This window comes from Podarcis muralis, chromosome W (genome assembly GCF_964188315.1).
Source record: "Podarcis muralis chromosome W, rPodMur119.hap1.1, whole genome shotgun sequence".
NCBI lineage: Eukaryota > Metazoa > Chordata > Lepidosauria > Squamata > Lacertidae > Podarcis > Podarcis muralis.
The window spans coordinates 17,470,075-17,490,546 of NC_135674.1; the positions used below are offsets into that span (position 1 = coordinate 17,470,075).

A 20,472-nucleotide genomic window follows, 5' to 3' on the forward strand; every position below is an offset into this window, starting at 1 on the left:
TCCCAGGGGGGACACACCAGAAGCAGGGGGCCAGCGGAGACTCCCAAAGCAGCAGCTGGAAATCAGGGCCAGCTTCCCCACCAGAGCGTAGTGGGGGGAAGGGCCCCATAGGTCAGAGTCAGCGTCTCCTCCGGCAAGCAGGGAGGAGGGGTCAGGCCCAGCTAGCATCCCCGAAGAGGGAAGCAGCGACAGGAGCAGTATAACGGTCAGAAGGAAGGTGGCAGGCTGGGCGCGTGCGCCAAGTTCAAATGTACAGGCGCGCGGGACAGCAGAAAGCCCGGATTGGGAGCCAGGTCCTAAAGCACGCCGGAGGCAGGGGGAAGACTCAGGGGACTCAGCGTCAGAAGAGTCTAGGAAGGGCAAGACCCCAGCGGACAGGCGGACCCAGAGGAGGAAAGAGCAGAGGAAGAGGTGGAGCAAGGCTAGGGTCTTAAACTGGTGTCTGGGGGGAGGAGACTCAGACGGAGCTTCGGTGGTCTAGGGTTTAAGACGTAGAGCTGCGCGCCGTGGCTGTAAATGAGAAATTGAACTTCAATAAAGACTATTTTATATAACAACGGACTGGCGTTGGTCCTCTGTGAGCTGGGACCTGAGGCAGCTCTGACATTTACATTCATCACTCCACCCACTTTCACCTGTGGCCCCTCCCACCACAGGCACACGGCCCCTGGAAGGCTTTCCAGAGGAGAATATGGCCCTTAAGACTGAAAAAGAGTCGCCAACTCCAAACTAGTGACGAACTGCCATTGATGGCTCCAGCTGGATGTTGAAATCTCCCTCTAAGCTCCTTCTCAGATCCATGTTCCCTTTCAACAACTGGCTTTCTCCTGCAGGTCAGACAGTCCCCTCAGTTCAAGGACCCATTGTTTCTCCATGTGCATTTTCAGCAGCCTCCCATGTGACTGCCAGTGATATCATTTTTCCCATCCTCAGATTTTGCCCCACCCCCGGCAGCCTAAAATTCTCATCAGCTTATATCTTCAAAGGAAATAAGACATCTCCAGCTGAGCAAGACCTGGTATTTTCCCCTCTTCAGATAGCTCTGGATCTTCAGCTGCGGAGGGGAAATGCCCATGGTCCTTTCAAAATTTCCCATGTATTCGTAGGAACATCACCTGTCTTGGAAAAAAGGAAGGAACAAATGTCTCAGATGCAAACCCTTTAATCTGGAATTGCTATTCTTAACTCCATGTGGCTGGGGTGTTCTGGGGCTTCTGTACCTTGAACTAATAATTTCTTGTTTGCATGTTCTACCCCAGCTGCTGCTCCCTGTTGAGTTCAGCTGGGGGATTAATTATGCCTTGTCATTTGATTCGTCAGGGTCTGTTCCATACATGCCAGGTGGATAAAACGACTAATTCATGCCATGTCTAACTGGTTTGAGCGAAAGGCTTCTCAGAAGCTAGGGCATGTCATAAAATACGGCAATGTACAAAAGCGGGTGGAGGGTGGACATTAAAATCAGTCCAAAGAATTCAAATGTCTGGGTGCTCAAGAAATGTTTAAATGGTAGCACAGACCTGTTGGCATAAAAAAGGTCTTCAAGAGATGCCTGAAAGTCAGCATTTCATTCCAGATCAGCCTTCTCACAGATTCAGTCACTTTTGCAGACAGCTCAACTTCTGCAACCAACGACCTCCTGCAGAGTGTAGCCACAAAAGAGAGTTTTGGGAGGACTGGAGGACAGGCTTGCAGTTCATTCAGGGCAGAAGCAATGGGAGAAGGGCCATAGCTTAGTGGTAAAGCAGCTGCTTACATGCAGAAGCTCTCGGGTTCAATCTGTTGTATCTCCAGCTAGAATGTCCTCTGTCTGAAACCCTGGAGAGTTTTTGCCATCCATTGTGGACAAGACTGAGCTACAGAGAGCCATAGTGGGACTCAGTATAAGGCAGCCTCCTATTGTCCCAGCAACAAGCCTTTGCCATGCACAGAGGACTCCTTAAAGACATGAATAAAGCTGCCCTGGAAAGGAATGCTGAAAATGAGTCAAAATTAGACAGCCCTGGGACAACAAAACACTCGGACACAGTGCCTTTAAAGCACGGACCTGGGCCTAGGAAGCATGGAGCACCAGGTACCTGTGGCTGAGCCTTGAGAGACTGCTGTCCAAGGTGCTGAAGGGATTGAATACAAAGATGCAACTGTTAGAATGTCAAGGGGCATGATGGTGCTTTGAATGCATAAAGCAGATGAGGCCTAACTTGCACAGTTGCGGAATGAACTGAATTGAGCTGGAAGAAGCAGGACTACATGGGATGTAGAACGCTATACAGGAAATGGCTCTGGGTGGCCCACTGGGAGAGGCACATGATGCAAAAAGCGGCAGTTTCAACCCATTCATGGGAAACTGAGCTCTGAAATCCTGGAGAGCAGCTGCTGGCTGTGGCAGACCATACAGAACTAGATGGCCCAGTGGTCTCACTGGGTGTTCAAGCCAGAACACAGCTTCAGCGCCCCCAGGACAAACCAATTTTTAAATCCCCAAACTCTTACTAATCAGAGTTTCGTTTTTAAAGCGACAGTAACGCATTGATTAGGGTCTTTTCAATGTTCAAAGGCACTTTGGATGCCTTGACTTGCAATCCTTACAACAACCCTGCAGAGCAGTTCAGTGTTATCTCGAGTTGCAGAATAGCGAGGCGCGATGCCGAGGCGGACGCAGGGTGGCCCACCTAAGGAGTTCATGGTAGGGTGACCTAATGAGGCCAAACTCCGTCTTCTGCAGCCCAGTCCTGCGTATTGTAATAAACAAAAACCTGCCCTTATTCCCTTATGGGGAACACAAGAGCCCTTCTAGAGTCCTTTGTAGGTTCTCCATCGGTCGGAGAAAATAACAGAGGCCAAGCAGAGAAGATTGAGAAGCAAAGCAGCTAGTAAGCCTGATCTTTTTTGAACTGTTGCAACAGGGTGCTCCTCCCACAGGCAGGAGAAGGAGGAGGACCCACAACAAAGATGTGCCTGCCCTTATAGAGACATTTTAAATTGCCCGCCCTGGAGTCCAAGGCCACCCCTAGACACATCATACCTACATCACAGAAGGGGTGTAGCTCAAGACCACCCCCCAGATACATTGTACCTACATCACAGAAAGGGCGGTCTACAACAGACATCTGAGTGCGTTGTTTATCTCCTGTCTGGTAGGTTACCTGTTAGTGGAAGACAGGAGTGCCTGGCGTGCTCTGGTCCAGGGGGTCACGAAGAGTCGGACATGACTAAACAACAACAACAAAGCTCTCCATTCCTTTTCTGCACCAAACTTGATTATCGGAGGACAGGAAAATACTAGCAAAAGAAAAGGGGGGAAAAGCTGACCTTGTCTTGTGTTTCTTTCCTGGAATAAGAAAAAAATGAAGAGACACAAGAATTCTAAGGTGCCAGAACAAGCTTTGATGGCTACTGGTAGTAAACAAACCAGAAGAGACAGAAGATGATCGACTTTCCATTGAAGAAGCCTTGACCCGTTTGAATAAAGGTAAGAACAAAGATAGGGCTCAGTGCTTATGCCCCAATCCAGCAAAGAAGAACAATGCATGTAAATCAGCTCCAGTACGTTTGTCTCTTGCTGGATCACGAACTGGGAATAAAGCTGGTGCATATCTGAGTGTTAGTACTGAACTGCATTGTTTCCAATATGATGTGCTTCTGAATGGGTACTCCTATTCATCTTTTAGCTCATCAAGCCATACTTTAAAATGGTGTTTACATGTGACTAGGGTTGGGTAAGGTCCTTACTGTAAGGATGTTAATACTTGGATGCTCAGTTGAGGTTTATCCCCTTCTCTTCAGCGGTTTAAGGACTGCCCCTCTTTCTGATTTACTGCCGCTGAACTTTGTGCCATCTGCAGATTTCAACATGCTTCTACTTCACCTGACCCAAACCATTGGTTGGCTTTCATTGAGTTCTGTGGACACAGTAAAACAAAGCTGCCATCTGGTTTCTCTCTGGATGTTTGGATTGTGGAACACAGATTTGCTCTCCACCGTAACCATGTCTCTCAGCATACCACTTTATTTCCCCCCAGATAGGTGGCTACTATTCACTTGTAGGAAGATGTGCTTATTTAGATTACAACATTGCAGTGGGAGCAAAAGCCACCTTTCTTCTCTCAAGAGGGTTAGTTGAGTTTCTGTTGTTACGGAAAAATCCAGGTGGGAGGCTGCTCAGAGCCCGTGGGTCCCTGCGGAACAAAGGAGGAGTCCAGCCACCAACCGGAGCAAATAGCGGAGACCAAAGTTGATTGTGCAACAGGTTCAAAGAGGAATTGAACCCCGAGAATGGGGTGACAAGGACTTTTAAAAGTTCCTATCTTATCCCAGCAGACAGTTCGCCAAACATCACCACTCCATCAGAAAAGGGGAGGGTTATACATGACTAACATAGGAGGAATGTGTTGGGGTAACATGCAAATACAGGATATGTCTTGGGAAATCCGCTCCACTTCCCAGTGGGGAGGAGTTGCGGTGGACCACGTGGCCACCCACTCCCCACCAGGGGCGGGGGACTCTGTCCCCCGTTGCCTATGGCATCCCGGCCACGTCAGAGTCCGGCCAGCCAACCCCCAGAGAACTTCCTCTTTGGCTCGTTTCCTCAATCACCCGCCCTCCCTCCCTATTTTGCAGGTTAGGCGATGGCCTTGCTATGGACTACGGTTGGTCGCCTTGGTTGTCCGAGGGGCCTGGTAGGAATTTTTCCACTTGGCAAATTGGCACTGGACACTTGGTTTTCGCCTACCTCGTAGCAATCGTCACAACTTTGTTAGGGTTGCAGTTAGGCATTGTTTGACCTTGTGTGGGGGAGGGGAAGTGTGGCCATCACCTGCCCCTCCATGCTTAAGGGTATTCCGTTAAAGGAATCCGGGGGTGTTGATCTAGTCTGAAGCCCAGCTGGGGGGCTAAGGCCTTGACATGACCCCGACGGGAACACCAGGGGGAGCTTGAGTTGGTTCGCATCGACAGGGCTCCCCCTACCGGTGGCTTACCCTTACTGGGACTTCCTGCACAATGGGCAGGAGTCAGATATAGTCAGGTCCAATCAATGCCTAAGCCAATACCGCTCACATTCTTTAATTTCAACAAAGTTGTGGCCAAAATTTGCCCAGTAACATAAACCTAATATCGGTGTCCTTGTGTGAGTTATTTCCAACGAGGGGGTGGCTGCGGGGTCTCGACACCCAAGTACATTCTAAGCACCTACTGGAAGAGGACAATAGAACTTTGGTTTGCATAGTCTGCCGCCTGGGTAAGTCCGGAGGAGAGCTTTTGCCCAGCGATTGTCACCTACGGGTAAAGTACCTTCCTGTGAGTAGGTGACCTCCCGCTTGGGGAATTTTGGCGGGGACCCTGAGTGCTCACTGGAAGGACAGATCCTGAAGCTGAGACTCCAATACTTTGGTCACCTCATGAGAAGAGAAGACTCCCTGGAAAAGACCCTGATGCTGGGAAAGAGAAGGGGACGACAGAGGACGAGATGGTGGGACCGGGTTCTCGAAGCTACCAGCATGAGTTTGACCAAACTGCGGGAGGCAGTGGAAGACAGGAGGGCCTGGCATGCTCTGGTCCAGGGGGTCACGCAGAGTCGGACACGACTAAACGACTAAACAACATCTAGTTTTGATTGGATTAACAGGGTAACGAGGTTTCGATTGACTCAGTCCGATGTTCTCGCAGCGGGAGCTGTCATCACCTTGTCAGCGCTCAGTGGAGCGTGCAAAACAGCTGGAGCTGAGCTGCCTCTGCAGAGCCATGGCATTGCTGCGATTGGCTGAAGGGCTACATTCAACGCCATCTGATTGGCTAGAGCGCATCCTCATGCAAATACATTGTTCATTCATAAAATACATCGATCGTGTATAGCATCGGGATACGGGGTCAGAAATGGCGCTTTCTTCTCGGGGTTTTGGACTTTTGTGCGGTGCTTGGTGCAACGTTGTGACGGGGCGAGGGGAGCCCTAGTGTGGCAGGGTTCCCTTGAGGTCATCGCCTCGGGCTCTACGTCTCTTACTCGGGAGTAAGACTTCGTTCATATGCCCCCCCTCCATTCCGTAACACTCTTCATATGGACTTCATGGAGTGTGCACTCTTGCAGGGTCTGCTTCCAGAAACTACTATTGCAGATGTATATATTTTGGCAGAAATGGTTTATAAATATGCACGATGGCAAGCAGGCAGACAGGAACAGTTACAAAGCAACCTTGGTCCTGCCTAGCCTGGAAGCTTTTTTTCCCCCAAATGAGTTTTTATTGGTTTATCATTATATATACATATAAACAAATACAAAGTATAATACATAAATTACATGTGTCATATCCAATCCATGAATCATACATATGTTACATAGTTGTTTTAAGCTCCACCAAGCCTTAGACTTCCCTCCACTCCTTTGGTAAGTATCAGATAAATTATGGAATCACGTATTTTATCTCCTTTACTTATTAGTCCTTCGCTGTTAGAGTTATTCCAGTCCCGCCAGTGTCGTCAAAGTTCTACAATTAGTTCTTATATACGTCAAATATTTGTTTCAATTGTCATGAAATTTCTGTTCGTCCTGATCCCTTAATCTTCCTGTTATTTTAGCTAGCTCAGCATAGTTTATCATCTTGACTTGCCAGTCACTCATAGTGGTATTACCTCCATTTTCCAGTTTTGTGCTAACATGGTTCTTGCGGCCGTTGTGGCATATAAAAATAGATTTTTATCTTCTTTTTTAATTTCTTTTCCAGTTATTCCTAGCATGAAGGCTTCAGGCTTTTTTGGAAAAGTATATTTCAAATTTTTTTAAAGCTCATTGTAAATCAGTTCCCAAAAGCCTTTCACCTTACTGCATGTCCACCACATATGGTAGAAGTCACCTTCTACCTCTCCGCATTTCCAGCATTTTTTATTCTTCAATCTATAAATCTTAGCTAACTTCACTGGCGTGAGATACCACCTATAAATCATTTTCCAAAGGTTCTCCCTCAATGCCTTACACGCCGTGAACTTCATATTAACATTCCACAATTCATGCCACATTACAAAATCAATATTGTGACCAATATCCATGGCCCATTTGGTCATAGCCTCCTTCACCTCTTCGTCTTTTGTGTACCAATCCAATAAGAGATCATACATCCTAGACAAAGTTTTATTTTTACCTTCTATAACTTCCACATTAAATTTAGATTTTTTATCTTCAAATCCTAATTTCTTTTTGTCTTCTTTTAGCAAGTCGTTTACCTGGTGGTATTCCAACCACCCTGTAAATAAGTTCTTTACCTCTTCATAGGGTTCAAGTTTTATGCCCTGATTGGTTTTCCTGGTAAGTTCTTCATAAGTGGCTTTCCCCCCCTCCATATTAGTTTTTTTGACAGTCAGCACTTCTATTGGTGAAATCCACCAGGGTGTTTTCTTTTCCAGCAAATCTTTATTTCTTTCCCAAACTTGGAATATTGGTCCTCTAATTACATGATTTAGAAAGCCTCTATGAACTTTCACCTTCTCGTACCACAGTGCCACCCGTACCTGTTATCGAAGCCCTCTAAATCCAAAATATCAGTATTTTCCAGTTTTATCCAATCTTTCACCCACATTAAACACGCCACTTCATAGTATAAACTCAAATCTGGTAATGAGAAACCTCCTCTCTCTTTTTTATCTACCAATATTTTCATTTTTATTCGTGGTCTTCTACCCTGCCAAATATATCTCGCCAAAGCCCTTTGCCACTCTTTGCACTGTTGAATAGTTTGAAACAAAAATAGCATTCTGGGCAAGACATTCATTTTGATAACTGATATAATCCCCAAAAAAGAAAGTTTCAGTCTCTCCCAGATTTCTAGATCTTTCTCAATACTCTTCCAAGTAGCTTCATAGTTATCTTTATATAAGTTTATGTTTTAGCTGTAATCCACACTCCGAGATATTTCACCTTCTTTGCTGCCATAATTCCGGTTTTTTATTCTAATTCTACTATATCTTCTTTGCTTATATTTTTTGTCAACATTTTAGTCTTGTTCTTGTTGAGTTTAAGACCTGCCACTTTGCCGAACTCTTCTAATTTCTGTAATGCTTCTTGCAGACTATTCTTTGGGTCTTCCAATGTTAATACTATGTCATCCACGAAAGCTTTCATTTTATATTCTTTACTTCCTACCTTCACTCCTTTGACCTCCGTTGTTTCCCTTAACTTCTTATTAAATACTTCCAGCACTGTTATAAATAGCAGGGGAGACAGAGGACATCCTTGCCTCGTCCCTTTAGCAATATCAAAAGATTCTGATATATTATTGTTTATTATAAGTTTGGCTTTTTGCTCTTGATAAATAGCTTCAATACCTTTTCTAAAGCCTTCTCCAATCCCCATCATTTTCAAATTTTCCTTCATAAAGTGCCAAGAGAAATTATCGAATGCCTTTTCGGCATCTATAAATATCAGCGCTGCCTGCTTATCTATTCTACTTTCCAAGTATTCAATAATATCTATCACGGTTCTTACGTTGTCTTTTAGTTGTCTCCCCGGTAGGAAACCCGCTTGGTCTTTATGGATTCTTTTATTTAACACTTTTTTTAGTCTTTCCGCCAGCACATCGGCAAATAGTTTATAATCGTTATTTAATAATGAAATCGGCCTGTAGTTTTTCACCTCGAGGCCATCCGCATCTTTTTTAGGGATTAATGTAGGCTTCTTTCCAAGTATTTGGAATTTTCCCTTCTTTTCAGAGGTTATTCATAGATAATATTTATTACGGCCATAGGCCCATACAGGTAAAAACAGGTTATTCATAACTTCACATAGTATTGGTGATAGTTGGTCACTTAATATTTTGTAATACTTGGCCGATATGCCATCTGGCCCTGGTGCTTTTCCTATTTTCATTTTCTTTATTGCTTTCCTGTGTTGGCTATTTGCAGTTTAGTAGCGCAGAGAGCTTGATGGGGAGACCATGCATTAAAAAGGGACTCAAAAATAACTTGGTTTTAATTACAAAAACAAAAACTCCTTATACACTAAATACATTAACAACAAACCAGACCCAACCACCAACCCATCCCCCAGGGTAATGGGAGAGCTAGGTGCTGCTCCTTATATACTACACCCAATTGCTGACACAGCTTAATCAATACAACTCAGCAGCACCTGCTATGTTTCACAGCTGTAAAGCTGGGTCTCGTTATTTTGCTCTGGCCCTTGCTCTGGCCCCTTAAAGACATACACATCGAGTGGAACAATGATGAACCTTTACATTTAAAGAAACCATTCAACATCCTGATCTCTTCTTCTGTAATTATCTGATTTAATTGTTCTCTTTCTTCAGTCGTCATTTGTGGCAAATGATGTTTTTCCAAATAACCTTCTATTTCATTATCTATTTCATTTTCTCTTTTATATAATTCCTTATAGTATTTCTGAAATATCTTTTTTATCTCTATTGGATCTTCCGCTGTCCTTTCTCCATCCCTTATCTTACATATCATATTTTGTTTTTTCCTTTCTCTTAATTGCCACGCTAAGTATTTCCCTATCTTATTCGCTGATTCAAAGTTCTTTTGTTTCATCATTTTAATCCTACATTCAATCTCCTGGTTCACTATCATAGAAAATTGAGCTTGTAGCATCTTTATATTTTGTTTTATTATTTCATCTCCTGGTTTAATAGTTAGCTGTCTTTCATTCTCCATAAGATGTAATAAAATTTCTTCTTTCTTTTTCTCTTTTTCTTTTTTTAGGTGGATATTTTTCTGGATTAGGAAGCCTCTCATAATGGCCTTTCCTGCATCCCATACCGTTTCTATAGATGTTCCTTTGTTTAGATTCCAATTGAAATATTCTTTGATTGTCTCTTTCGCCTTGTTTATTATCTTTTGGTCATTAAATAAATTTTCATTCATTCTCCATCTGAATGTTCTAGAATCCTTTCCCTTTATCTCCATATATACTCGATTATGGTCTGATATGGTTTGTGGGAGAATTTCTGATTTAAGTAAACTTTGCGTCAGTTCCTTCGAGATCCAGATATAATCTGTTCTCCCCCAACTCTGGTTTGGGTTTGAGAAGAAGGTAAACTGTTTTATAGTAGGGTTTTTAAATCTCCAGGCATCAATTAATCCCATATTATCCACCAAATCAAAGAAGGTTCTAGGTAATTTACCTTCCTTCATTTCTTGCTTTTTTGTTGATCTAAGTTCGGTAGAACCACTCCATTGAAATCCCCCATCAATATCAATTTTTGTTCCATCCAGTCTATTAACTTATTACCCAATTCCAAAAAAAACCCCGGACTTTTTATCGTTAGGCGCATATATTCCGGCGACAATTATCTTTTCTCCTTGAAAAGTGATTTGTACTACTATCATTCTTCCCTCTTCGTCTTTATAAATTAATTTTGGGTCGAGTTTTTCTTTTATATATAGTACCACTCCTCTTTTCTTAACATTATCTGATGCCACAAAATCCAACCCTAATCTCTTATTGCTTAAGATTCTTTTATGCTTCTTTGTTACATGGGTCTCTTGTAGACAAATTAAATCTAAGTTCCTCTTTAATAATACGTGGGCAATCTGGTTCCTTTTATTTTTATTATTAAGCCCGTTCACATTCCACGACAGTATTTTTAAAGCCATGGTTGATATACAGTAAATAGGTTATCGAATCTAAGTTAGATCTACTGTTCCTTATCTTCTGTCTCTTCCTCTTCTTTTTCTTCTCCTGAATTTTCCTCCTCTTTTCCCTCTCCACTCCCTCCATCTCCACCCCTCTCTCCCCCCATCCGCTCCCCCCTTCCTCCCATCCCCCCATCCTCCCCAGTTCCTTTTCGTACCTTCTTGCAAAATTTTCCAGCTCCAGAGGACTGGATAGTTTAAATCTTTTTTCCTTAAAATAGAATGAAATCCCTTCCGAGAATTCCCATCTATATTGGATCCCATTTTTCTTCAACTGGTTGGTTAATTTTTTATAACCGTCTCTCCTTCGAAGAAATCTTGAAGGAATCTCTTTAAATATAATAATTGGTTTCCCCTGAATACACAACTTTTTGTTATAGTTCTGTTTCAGTACTTCATTCCTCATGTCCAAAGAGTTGAACATAACTAATACGTCTCCTGGCAGTTTCTTCCCTCTAGCTTTAGCGGATTTTACTTTTATCCGAAAGATGTTTGCTATTGAATATCCCATATCCTCTTCTTTCATATCTAACCAAGCTGCCAGTTCTTTAACCAGTTTAGATCTTATATTTTCAATTGGGGCCTCTGGGATCCCCCTGAATTTCAGATTTGATTGTTTCTGTCTCATCTGAGCCATTGCCATACTGTCCAACAGTTCTTCCTGTATTTTATTTATTTATTTATCTCGTTGACCTCTATTTTAAGCCTATCCATATCCTTCCTACTTTCTTTCATATCTTTTTGCACCCTCTTCATTGAGTCCTCAAGAGCTTTGGATCTTACCGTCAAATCTTTTACTTTTCCTGTCAGCTCTCCCACCACCCCCTCCAATCTCTTATCCAATGTATCCTGTACTTCTAATAACTTTTCTCGATATATTGTTCATTATGTTTAAATTCTTTCCTTATTTCCACCATTAAGCTGTCATAGTCCTTGATTTCTTTCCCTTCTTTCCCATTTTCTTGTCTGGATGGTCTCCTTTCTACTGGCATTCCCACCCCTTTTTTCATTTTGTATTTCAGCTTATATTAATTAACTAGTAAAATTTTTTCCACCCCTAGAGGTCGCTAAACTGAGATATTGAATTTCTCTATTCCTCCAATGTAATTCTTCTAGTGTAGTTCCCTTCTGCCCCACACGGTGGCGCCTTAGTTGCCTTATATTAATTATCTAAAACAAAAAACAGAAGTTGGCAGATAGCTGTGATGAGCCTGTTGACGACTCTTAACGACTGCAATAGGTCTTACAGGAAAAAGCAAGGGGTGAGAAGGTGAAAAATGGCTTTGTCATGTATAATGAGATAAGAATCCAATGTCATTATATGTCTTATCACAGCTATCTGCCAATCACCCATTCCCACCACCCTTCTGAGTAATACCCCTCCCCACCTTCTCACTATATAGAAGGATCTGGCAACTTCTGTTTCAGTGTATCTGAAGAAGTGTGCATGCACACGAAAGCTCATACCAAGAACTAACTTAGTTGGTCTTTAAGGTGCTACTGGAAGGAATTTTTTTTTGTTTTGACTATGGCAGACCAACACGGCTACCTATCTGTAACATTAATTATCTAGTAAGATTTTCCCCACCCCTAGAGGTCGCAAAGCTGAGATATTGACTTTCTCTATTCTTCCGATGTAGTTCTTCCCACGTAGTTCCCCTCTACCCCCACACGGTGGCGCCTTAATTGCTTTCCAAGACTTAACTCTTAAAATACAAAAATACAAAGAAGAAGAGGGAAGGAGAGGGGAGAACAACAACAAGAAACCGAGAAAAAAAGGGGGGAGGGGGAAGACACACAACCAAAAAGTTCTCAGGAACAGGAACAGGATACGAGGTGAGTCTCAATGCAAGAGCAGAAACGGGGAAGAGAGGCGGAGTCAAGTGGAAGGAGCTCCACGAGGAGAGGAGCTTCCCGGGGTAACGGAAGGTCTTGCCGAAAAGTCCTACTTAAGCCTTCCTTTCTTTTCCCCTTATCCGTTTGCCCCAGTCTCTTCCGACTAAAGCAGTAATTCAATCGCTTAAAGTGCAGCGTCCATCTTCTCCTAATTGGTTGTTGTTGTGTACCACTTTAAAGAAGGAGGAGGAAACAAGTGTGAAATGGCGGCAGAGAGTCCCACTGTATTCTCAAACTCTCCTCATACAGTTCATGTTCTCCTCCCAAACCTCCTTAAAGAGACGCTGCCTCTCAGCGTTTCAGTTCCTCTTATTTCCAGTTCAATTTTTAGTCCTTCAGACTCCTCAAGCATAAAACAATCACTGTTTAAACGTGGGAGGCAGAAATCACAGTTTAAGCACTATTTAAAACAGGCACTGTTTAAACAGGCAAGCAAGAGGGTTGATTGCAGGGTCTCACTTATGTGTCCCAAACTAGTCGCTGGCATAACGCACTCTGACCTGGACAAACAAAGAATTTCCATTCACTTCTCTCTAGTCCATTAAGATATTTTCAGTCATTTCGTTGCCTCAGATTTCTTATACTTTGTATATGAGGTCTCTCCGCTACACCCACTTAGCGGTTACTTTCTTACTTTCTCTCCTCTCCCAGCCTTCCGCTATACTCCATTTTACTCTTACCGCTGCAGTGGACTCCTTCTCCTTTCTCCCCACGTCTTCTTATTCCGCTGGTTTTCTTGGCCAAATTTCTGTTTGTTGTTGCTTTTGTTGCCTTATTTACATCCAGCTTCTTAACTGCTGTTGGAGGCTCACCACATTCACTCGGAGCCTGAGGCTTCACAGCACAGGGTTTGTTGCTTCCCCTCGTGTTGCAGCTCAAATCCTGTTAAAAACTAAAAAACAGGAGAGCACACGCAGCACCGCTGGGTACTCTGTCCCCCAGGATAATCCTCCTGAGGTTTCGAGGTTCACGGAGCCTTCGTGACGCCTCTGGACCCCCGTGTTGTTCGAGACCCCCCAGAGGGTAGCTTCGCACTCCTTTTTCGTGGCCGGAAGTCTCAGGCCTTTTCTCTCTCAGCGGCCATCTTCTAATAACTGTATTTTCTTGAGCTTTCTCTAGAGAAGGGGCTGTTTTGTATATTGGAGCAGAATAGTGTATTAACTCTCATGTTTTGTGTACAGCAAGCCCTTGTTAAGTACCATCAGCTGAACTGGGCTTGTGCCCAGATCTTAGCACACTAACCGATGAAACAGGTGAGGGTAACCTCTGGCCCTCCAGACGTTGCTGAACTACAATTCTTATCATCCTGCCCATTGTCAATGCTGGCTGGGGCTGAGGAATTTCAAGGAAGCTTTCGACTTGCCCCTACCTACACCTACCTACCCACTGAACGAAGGAGCAAGAAAGCAAAAGGCAAGTTCAGAATTCCAGAGTTTTCCAAATTGTGGGATGTAAACACAGGAGCAGTCAATGACAACATTCCTAGAGTGTACATGTTAGAACATGGGGAGGGATGTCTGTCCAGCAAGCAGGTAAACTTCATGGGGATGGACTTCCTCCGCATGTGACCAGAGGTGGGTGTGGCCTCACCTGTGCAGGTAAATGATAAAAGCACAGGGCAGGCAGCCATCTTTCTCTCTCTGCCATTTTTCTTTCGAAGAAGAAGCATCTAAAGATGCTCTCTTGGCTCTCAGCCAAGAGAGGAGGAAAGGACTATCTTGCTATAAGATAGATTCTGAATGTATGTAACCTTTTTAAGCCTGTCTGCCTTCTGGGATCATATTGTGAACAGAACGTGAGTAAACTCTTTTATGCTTTTATAAAGACTGTGTCGTGACTTGTATTTTAAGCGGGAACAAAAGGGGAAATTACCAGGGTAATTATTATAGAGGTTCTAGCGAACCTGTGCACACGTTACCATTGTGAACTTAAAAGGGAATGTTTATAAACTCTGCTGATATTTTGGAAACTTCTTAGCACAAGTTGGATTAGGATATAATCTCACAATGTATCCTCTCCTGCACCCCTGAACATTCCCACAAAGCGTTATTGGCCCCAGTATTGCATATTTTTGCGTATTTTTGAAGGATTGCATTGGATTGTGATTTTGAGTTGAGTAATATTTTTCTGAGTTAACTTCCTGGTAAGCACATGGTCCTTTGTTCCATTGTGCAGTGGGGATTAAGCAACCTCCCCCCTTCCCTCAGAGTTCACAGTGACCCAAGGCAGTGAAGAATTGTTTTGCATTTTGAGATTTTTGAAATTTTGATTTTGAAATTTTGAGAAATTTTGAAATTTTGAAGAATTTTCAAATTTTGGATTTTAAGATGGCTAGAGCAACTTTTGATAGTGATGCAAAGCTAGGAATGCCTGTGCTGAATGAACACAATTTCATACACTGGAAGCAGCGCTTGATAGCATGTTTAGATTATAAGCACATTTTGGAAGCTTTAGACCCTCAACCTACGGGATCGTCTGAGGGAGATTTAGCCAATATAAGTGCTTGGAAACGCATGAACAGCGGAGCTAGACACATAATTATGAGTGGACTTCGTGATGAGCAGCTATCATTAATAAATAGTACAGATGATGTGTCTCAAATCTTAAGAGATATTGAGCGCGTGTATGGAGAATCTAGCATAAACTGCTTCAGAACCTTGGTGTGTAAATTAACCAGATTGAGGATGAATTCAAAAGAGGAATTCACAGAGCACATCCACAAGTTTACTGAGATTATTCAAAGAATTGATCTGACTCCCAAAGCTTTTGATGAAGATACAAAGATAGCATTTTTGTTATCATCACTTGGACCACGCTTTAGCGCATTTGTAAGTTTGATGGACCATAGACAAGGTCTGACTTTTAAAGACTTGATTGGTTATTTAAAAGAAGAATGCAGAGATAGAGCTGAATCTCCAGTGAGAAATGCTAGAAGCATGGACAGTGGTTATGCATCTAGGCAATTTACACAGTCGAAAGAGATGCCTAAGAAAGTGATTTGTTTCAATTGTAACAAAGAAGGACACATTGCAAAGAATTGCAGGGCTCCTAAAGCAAAGAAACCCCACCCCTTTCACCTTAAAAGGGAAAAGAAGGGGAAATGTGAATGCACATGGTTACTGCAAGAAAGGAATTTAGCTGTCCAGAATCGTGAAAATAAACGTAATAAATGGATTTTAGATTCAGGTGCCAGTTCACACTTTTCATATAAAAAGGACTATTTTAATGAGATAAATGAGATAAATGATGAAGAAGGATCTGAAATTGAGGTTGCAGGTGACAACATTGTTAAAGCAAAAGGTGCAGGTTCCATGAGTCTGAAATGCAATATAAACAATGAATGCATTGAGAACACAATCTCTAGAGTTTTGTATGTTCCAGAGCTGAGCTGCAATTTAATCAGCGTGTCCACTTTGGACAAGAAAGGTTTCCAGATCACATTTGGAAATGGAGAATGCAAGGTGACTAAAAATGGCAAAGTGATTGCTCAAGCAAAGCTAATAAATGGTGTATATGAGCTTGATCTTTCAGAGAACCAGTCTGCAAAAGTGGCACATTCCAGCCAGAAGGATGAGGCAGATCTGGACCTATGGCACAGAAGGCTTGGACATAGAGATACCAACGTCATTCTGGATCTACAGAAAAGAGATCTTGTAAGAGGTTTGCAGGTAAAGCAGAGCAACAAAGCTCCAGCAAAGTGTGTAAGCTGTATTACAGAGAAGGCTGTAAAACCTTCATTTCCACGTTGTGCAGAGCAAAGAAGCAACAAAGTGCTTGATATAGTGCACACTGACATATGTGGACCCATGAATGTTCCCTCACTGGGAAAGAATAGATATATTTTAATATTTCTGGATGACTTTTCAAGATTTTGTGTTGTATATTTCCTCAAAGAGAAGAGTGAAACAGCGGAGAAGCTCCAGGAATACATTGCCATGGTCAAGAATAAAATCAAGAGAGCTCCAGCTGTGTTAATGAGCGACAATGGAGGTGAGTACTGCTCAAATGAAATGCAGGCTCTCCTGGCCAAGGAAGGGATTGCACACGTAACCACAGTTCCTTACACACCACAACAGAATGCCATAGCTGAGAGAAAGTTTAGGTCCATTATGGACATGACAAGGTGCATGCTAAAGGATACATGTTTGCCACAGAAGCTGTGGGCCGAAGGAGTGTACACGTTGGTCTATTTGCAGAATAGACTGCCAACCAAAGGGGCAGAGCGCACACCATTTGAACTTTGGCATGGGGAAGCTCCCAATCTGTCGCACATACGTGTGTTTGGAAGTCCGTGTTACTTCCACGTGCCCAAGGAATGCAGACACAAGCTTGACTCCAGGGCAAAAGCAGGTATCCTTGTGGGATACGCCTCTGGAGGCAAAGGATACAGAATTATGGACTTACAAACTGGTAAGACAGATGCGCGCCATGCGGTTTATGTTGATGAATATGGAAAAGTAGACACTAAGAACACTGTTGTGGACTCTTCCGATGAGTCAGAAAGGACTCAAGAGTTTGTATATTTCCCTTTTGAGACCCCACAAGGTAATAATCTGCCTTTGAGTGTTACAGCGCCCCCTACAGGCGATGCACCAGAAGACGCAGAGGACCAGAACCCTGGCGGCACCAGAGATGAACAGGAGGACTCAGATGGGGACATGCCTGCGTTGGCGGAGGAGGAGGAAGCTGATGCGGTCACAAAACCAGAGGTCACGCGCTCGTCCAGAACCAACAAAGGTATCCCACCATTATGGTTGTCCTACTTTGCAGGGTCGGCGTTTCCACAGGAACCTTCCACTTGGGAAGAGATACAGGAGATGCCAGCTGCAGAAGCCAGTCTCTGGAGGAAGGCCGCGCAGGAGGAGATGGATGCACTGCATCAGAACAAGACCTGGACACTCACTGAGCTGCCTCCCGGTAAGAAGGCCATTGGCAGTAAATGGGTTTTCAAGGTTAAGAAGGGGTCAGAAGAAATGCAGCGCTACAAAGCTAGACTTGTAGCACAGGGATTTTCACAGCGTTTTGGTGAAGACTATGATGAAGTTTTTGCACCAACGGTGAGGTACAGCAGCGTAAGAATGCTTTTGAGCATTGCAGCCTCCAAGAAAATGAGTGTGAAATACATAGACGTTGCTACCGCTTTTCTACATGGGCAGATTTCTGAGGAAATTTATATGAAACAGTCTAAAGGTTTTGTGAAACCACATGAGGCACATTTTGTGTGCAAACTCCAGAAAGGACTTTATGGACTTAAACAGGCTGCTAGAGCCTGGAACCAGAAGTTGCATAAAATACTGATGCAACTTGGGTACAAGCAAGGCAATGCTGGCAAGTGCTTGTACAGTAAGTCAAATAATGGACAATTCTCATATATCTTAGCTTTTGTCGATGACCTGATTATTGCCACAGCAAGTGAGAAAGACTATACACAGATAGTAAAGCACTTTAGCAAAGAGCTAGGAGGTCAAGGAGCTAGGAGATGTCCAGTACTACCTCGGGATCCAGGTGGAAAGAGAAGAAGACGGCTCATTTCTTCTCAGCCAAAGACAGAACATCCACGAGCTGATTGAGCACATGCAGATGCAAGACGCACATCCAGTTGCTACACTGATGGCCACTGACTTCCTGAAGAATCAGCAGGATTCGAAGCAGTTGCCAGACAACAATGACTACAGGTCGGCGATTGGTAAACTTTTGTATTTAGTTACCACATGTAGACCTGACTTAGCTAATGCTGTGGGGATTCTTAGCAGAAAAGTGAATTCTCCCACTGAGCATGATTGGGCAGGTGTAAAGAGGGTGGTGCGATATTTGAAGGGTACCATGAATTGTAAATTAAGGTTACCAGCCGTCAGAGACCCTACGTTGGTTGGGTATACTGATGCGGATTGGGCTGGGGATAACGCTGATTATAAATCAACAAGTGGTCATGTTTTTATGTTCGGGGATGGACCTGTCGCATGGGGCAGTTATAAACAGAGATGTGTAGCATTATCTTCCACAGAATCAGAATACGTTGCAGCAACAGAAGCCTGCAGAGAGATCACCGGGCTTGATCAACTCATAAAGGACTTTGGGTTGGTGAGAAAAGGGCCTGTCAGCTTGCTAGAGGACAATCAAAGTTGCCTGAAGCTGACGCAGAGTGAGAAGTTCCTAGCCAGAACAAAACACATTGGAGTTAGATACCACTACATACGCCAGATGATCCAGGATGGACTTGTGGAACTATCCTACTGCAGCACCCAAGAGATGACTGCTGACATCCTGACGAAACCCCTACCAAGAGAGAGTTTCCAGAATCTACGTGTCAAGCTGGGACGCTGGGTGGTTGAATAAAGTTGTTTATGTTTTGTGTATATTGTATTGCCTGAGAAGGGGTATGTGGGATGTAAACACAGGAGCAGTCAATGACAACATTCCTAGAGTGTACATGTTAGAACATGGGGAGGGATGTCTGTCCAGCAAGCAGGTAAACTTCCTGGGGACGGACTTTCTCCGCATGTGACCAGAGGTGGGTGTGGCCTCACCTGTGCAGGTAAATGATAAAAGCACAGGGCAGGCAGCCATCTCTCTCTGCCATTTTTCTTTCGAAGAAGAAGCATCTAAAGATGCTCTCTTGGCTCTCAGCCAAGAGAGGAGGAAAGGACTATCTTGCTATAAGATAGATTCTGAATGTATGTAACCTTTTTAAGCCTGTCTGCCTTCTGGGATCATATTGTGAACAGAACGTGAGTAAACTCTTTTATGCTTTTATAAAGACTGTGTCGTGACTTGTATTTTAAGAGGGAACAAAAGGGGAAATTACCAGAGTAATTATTATAGAGGTTCTAGCGAACCTGTGCACACGTTACCGTTGCGTACTTAAAGGGGGAATGTTTATAAACTCTGCTGATATTTTGGAAACTTGTTAGCACAAGTTGGATTAGGATATAATCTCACAATATATCCTCTCCTGCACCCCTGAACATTCCCACACAAATGCCATGGCATCTCAATGGGGCTCCCTTGCCAATTGATGGTAAAGCAAGCCATTGGACAGGCCATCATGCATGAGGACGGTTTTTCGAATGGATTTGAATCACACTTGGACTTTTTCCTAATTCAAGATAGTGCCTCACGGAAGCAGGGAGCTTTGCAGAGTCCTTTGAAGACTGTGGGAAAGATTGCGCAAGAGAGAGGCTTGGCACCAGAAGAAATTCAGAACTTGCTGAACATCGCACTCAGTGCCAAGCTTGGTAAAGAAAACATGTTTTGGCTTCTTCTCTTTCCCCTTGGCAGCAAAGTATGTCAACGGAGCTGCATTGCCCTGCCTTCTCCCTTAACAAGAACCGGGGCTGCTTCGAGCTTGTGAGAAATTATCAAGAGTGAAGATGTTCAGAATGTTAAGCAGTGTCTTTCTTTCTTTTTTTTTAAAATCATATTTATTAAATTTTCCAACAATAAAAGAAAAAAGTCCAAAAAAAGAAAAACAGTAAAAAAGAAAAATAGAAAACATTTACATTTCAAGCCTTGATTTCAATAACATCTTTCCCGGACTTCCCCACCCCTCCCCTTCTTGTATTCCACTTCTATTTGTTTAATTCAACAAGTTCCTATCCCACATTTTTGACCTTATCATATTTGACCCATTATTCAATTTAGCTCATTTTACATACCCTCTTTCATAATCCACCGTCTTTAAACATAAACCTCTTTTTTCTAAGATCGACCCCTGTTCCCTTCCACGAATTCCCCTTTTTTATATTCACTTCAAAACAACATATGAAAGAAAGAAAAATTCAAAATATAATTGTACACCCTTTGGATTCCCATTCTCCCTCCCCTCTTTCCCGGTTTCAATCCCCAAAATCCATCAGTCTATCTAGTGTCAGCCTGGCGATCTCACGTCCGAGGCTCTTAATTCTCTCTCTGCTCCTCTTTGCCGGTTTTTTTGATAGT

The 20,472-nt window shown here is 43.3% G+C and overlaps 1 protein-coding gene across 1 annotated transcript; it reads left to right on the plus strand.

The window, feature by feature from the left end:
• The first annotated feature begins 16,649 nt into the window (after positions 1 to 16,649).
• On the plus strand, positions 16,650 to 19,011 carry LOC144326314 (uncharacterized). Its single transcript, XM_077922863.1, has 2 exons — positions 16,650 to 17,451; positions 18,539 to 19,011. Exons 1-2 carry the CDS (start codon positions 16,650 to 16,652, stop codon positions 18,868 to 18,870), a joined length of 1,134 nt encoding a protein of 377 aa, XP_077778989.1. The 3' UTR covers positions 18,871 to 19,011.
• Positions 19,012 to 20,472: the final 1,461 nt, after the last annotated feature.

Bases quoted from the DNA above. Each gene is read 5' to 3' on its own strand.
- LOC144326314 (XM_077922863.1), top strand. From the start codon at position 16,650: ATGACAAGGTGCATGCTAAAGGATACATGTTTGCCACAGAAGCTGTGG. The intron at 17,452-18,538 runs GTAAGAAGGCCA...TATCTTCCACAG, and splicing joins ACTCACTGAGCTGCCTCCCG to AATCAGAATACGTTGCAGCA.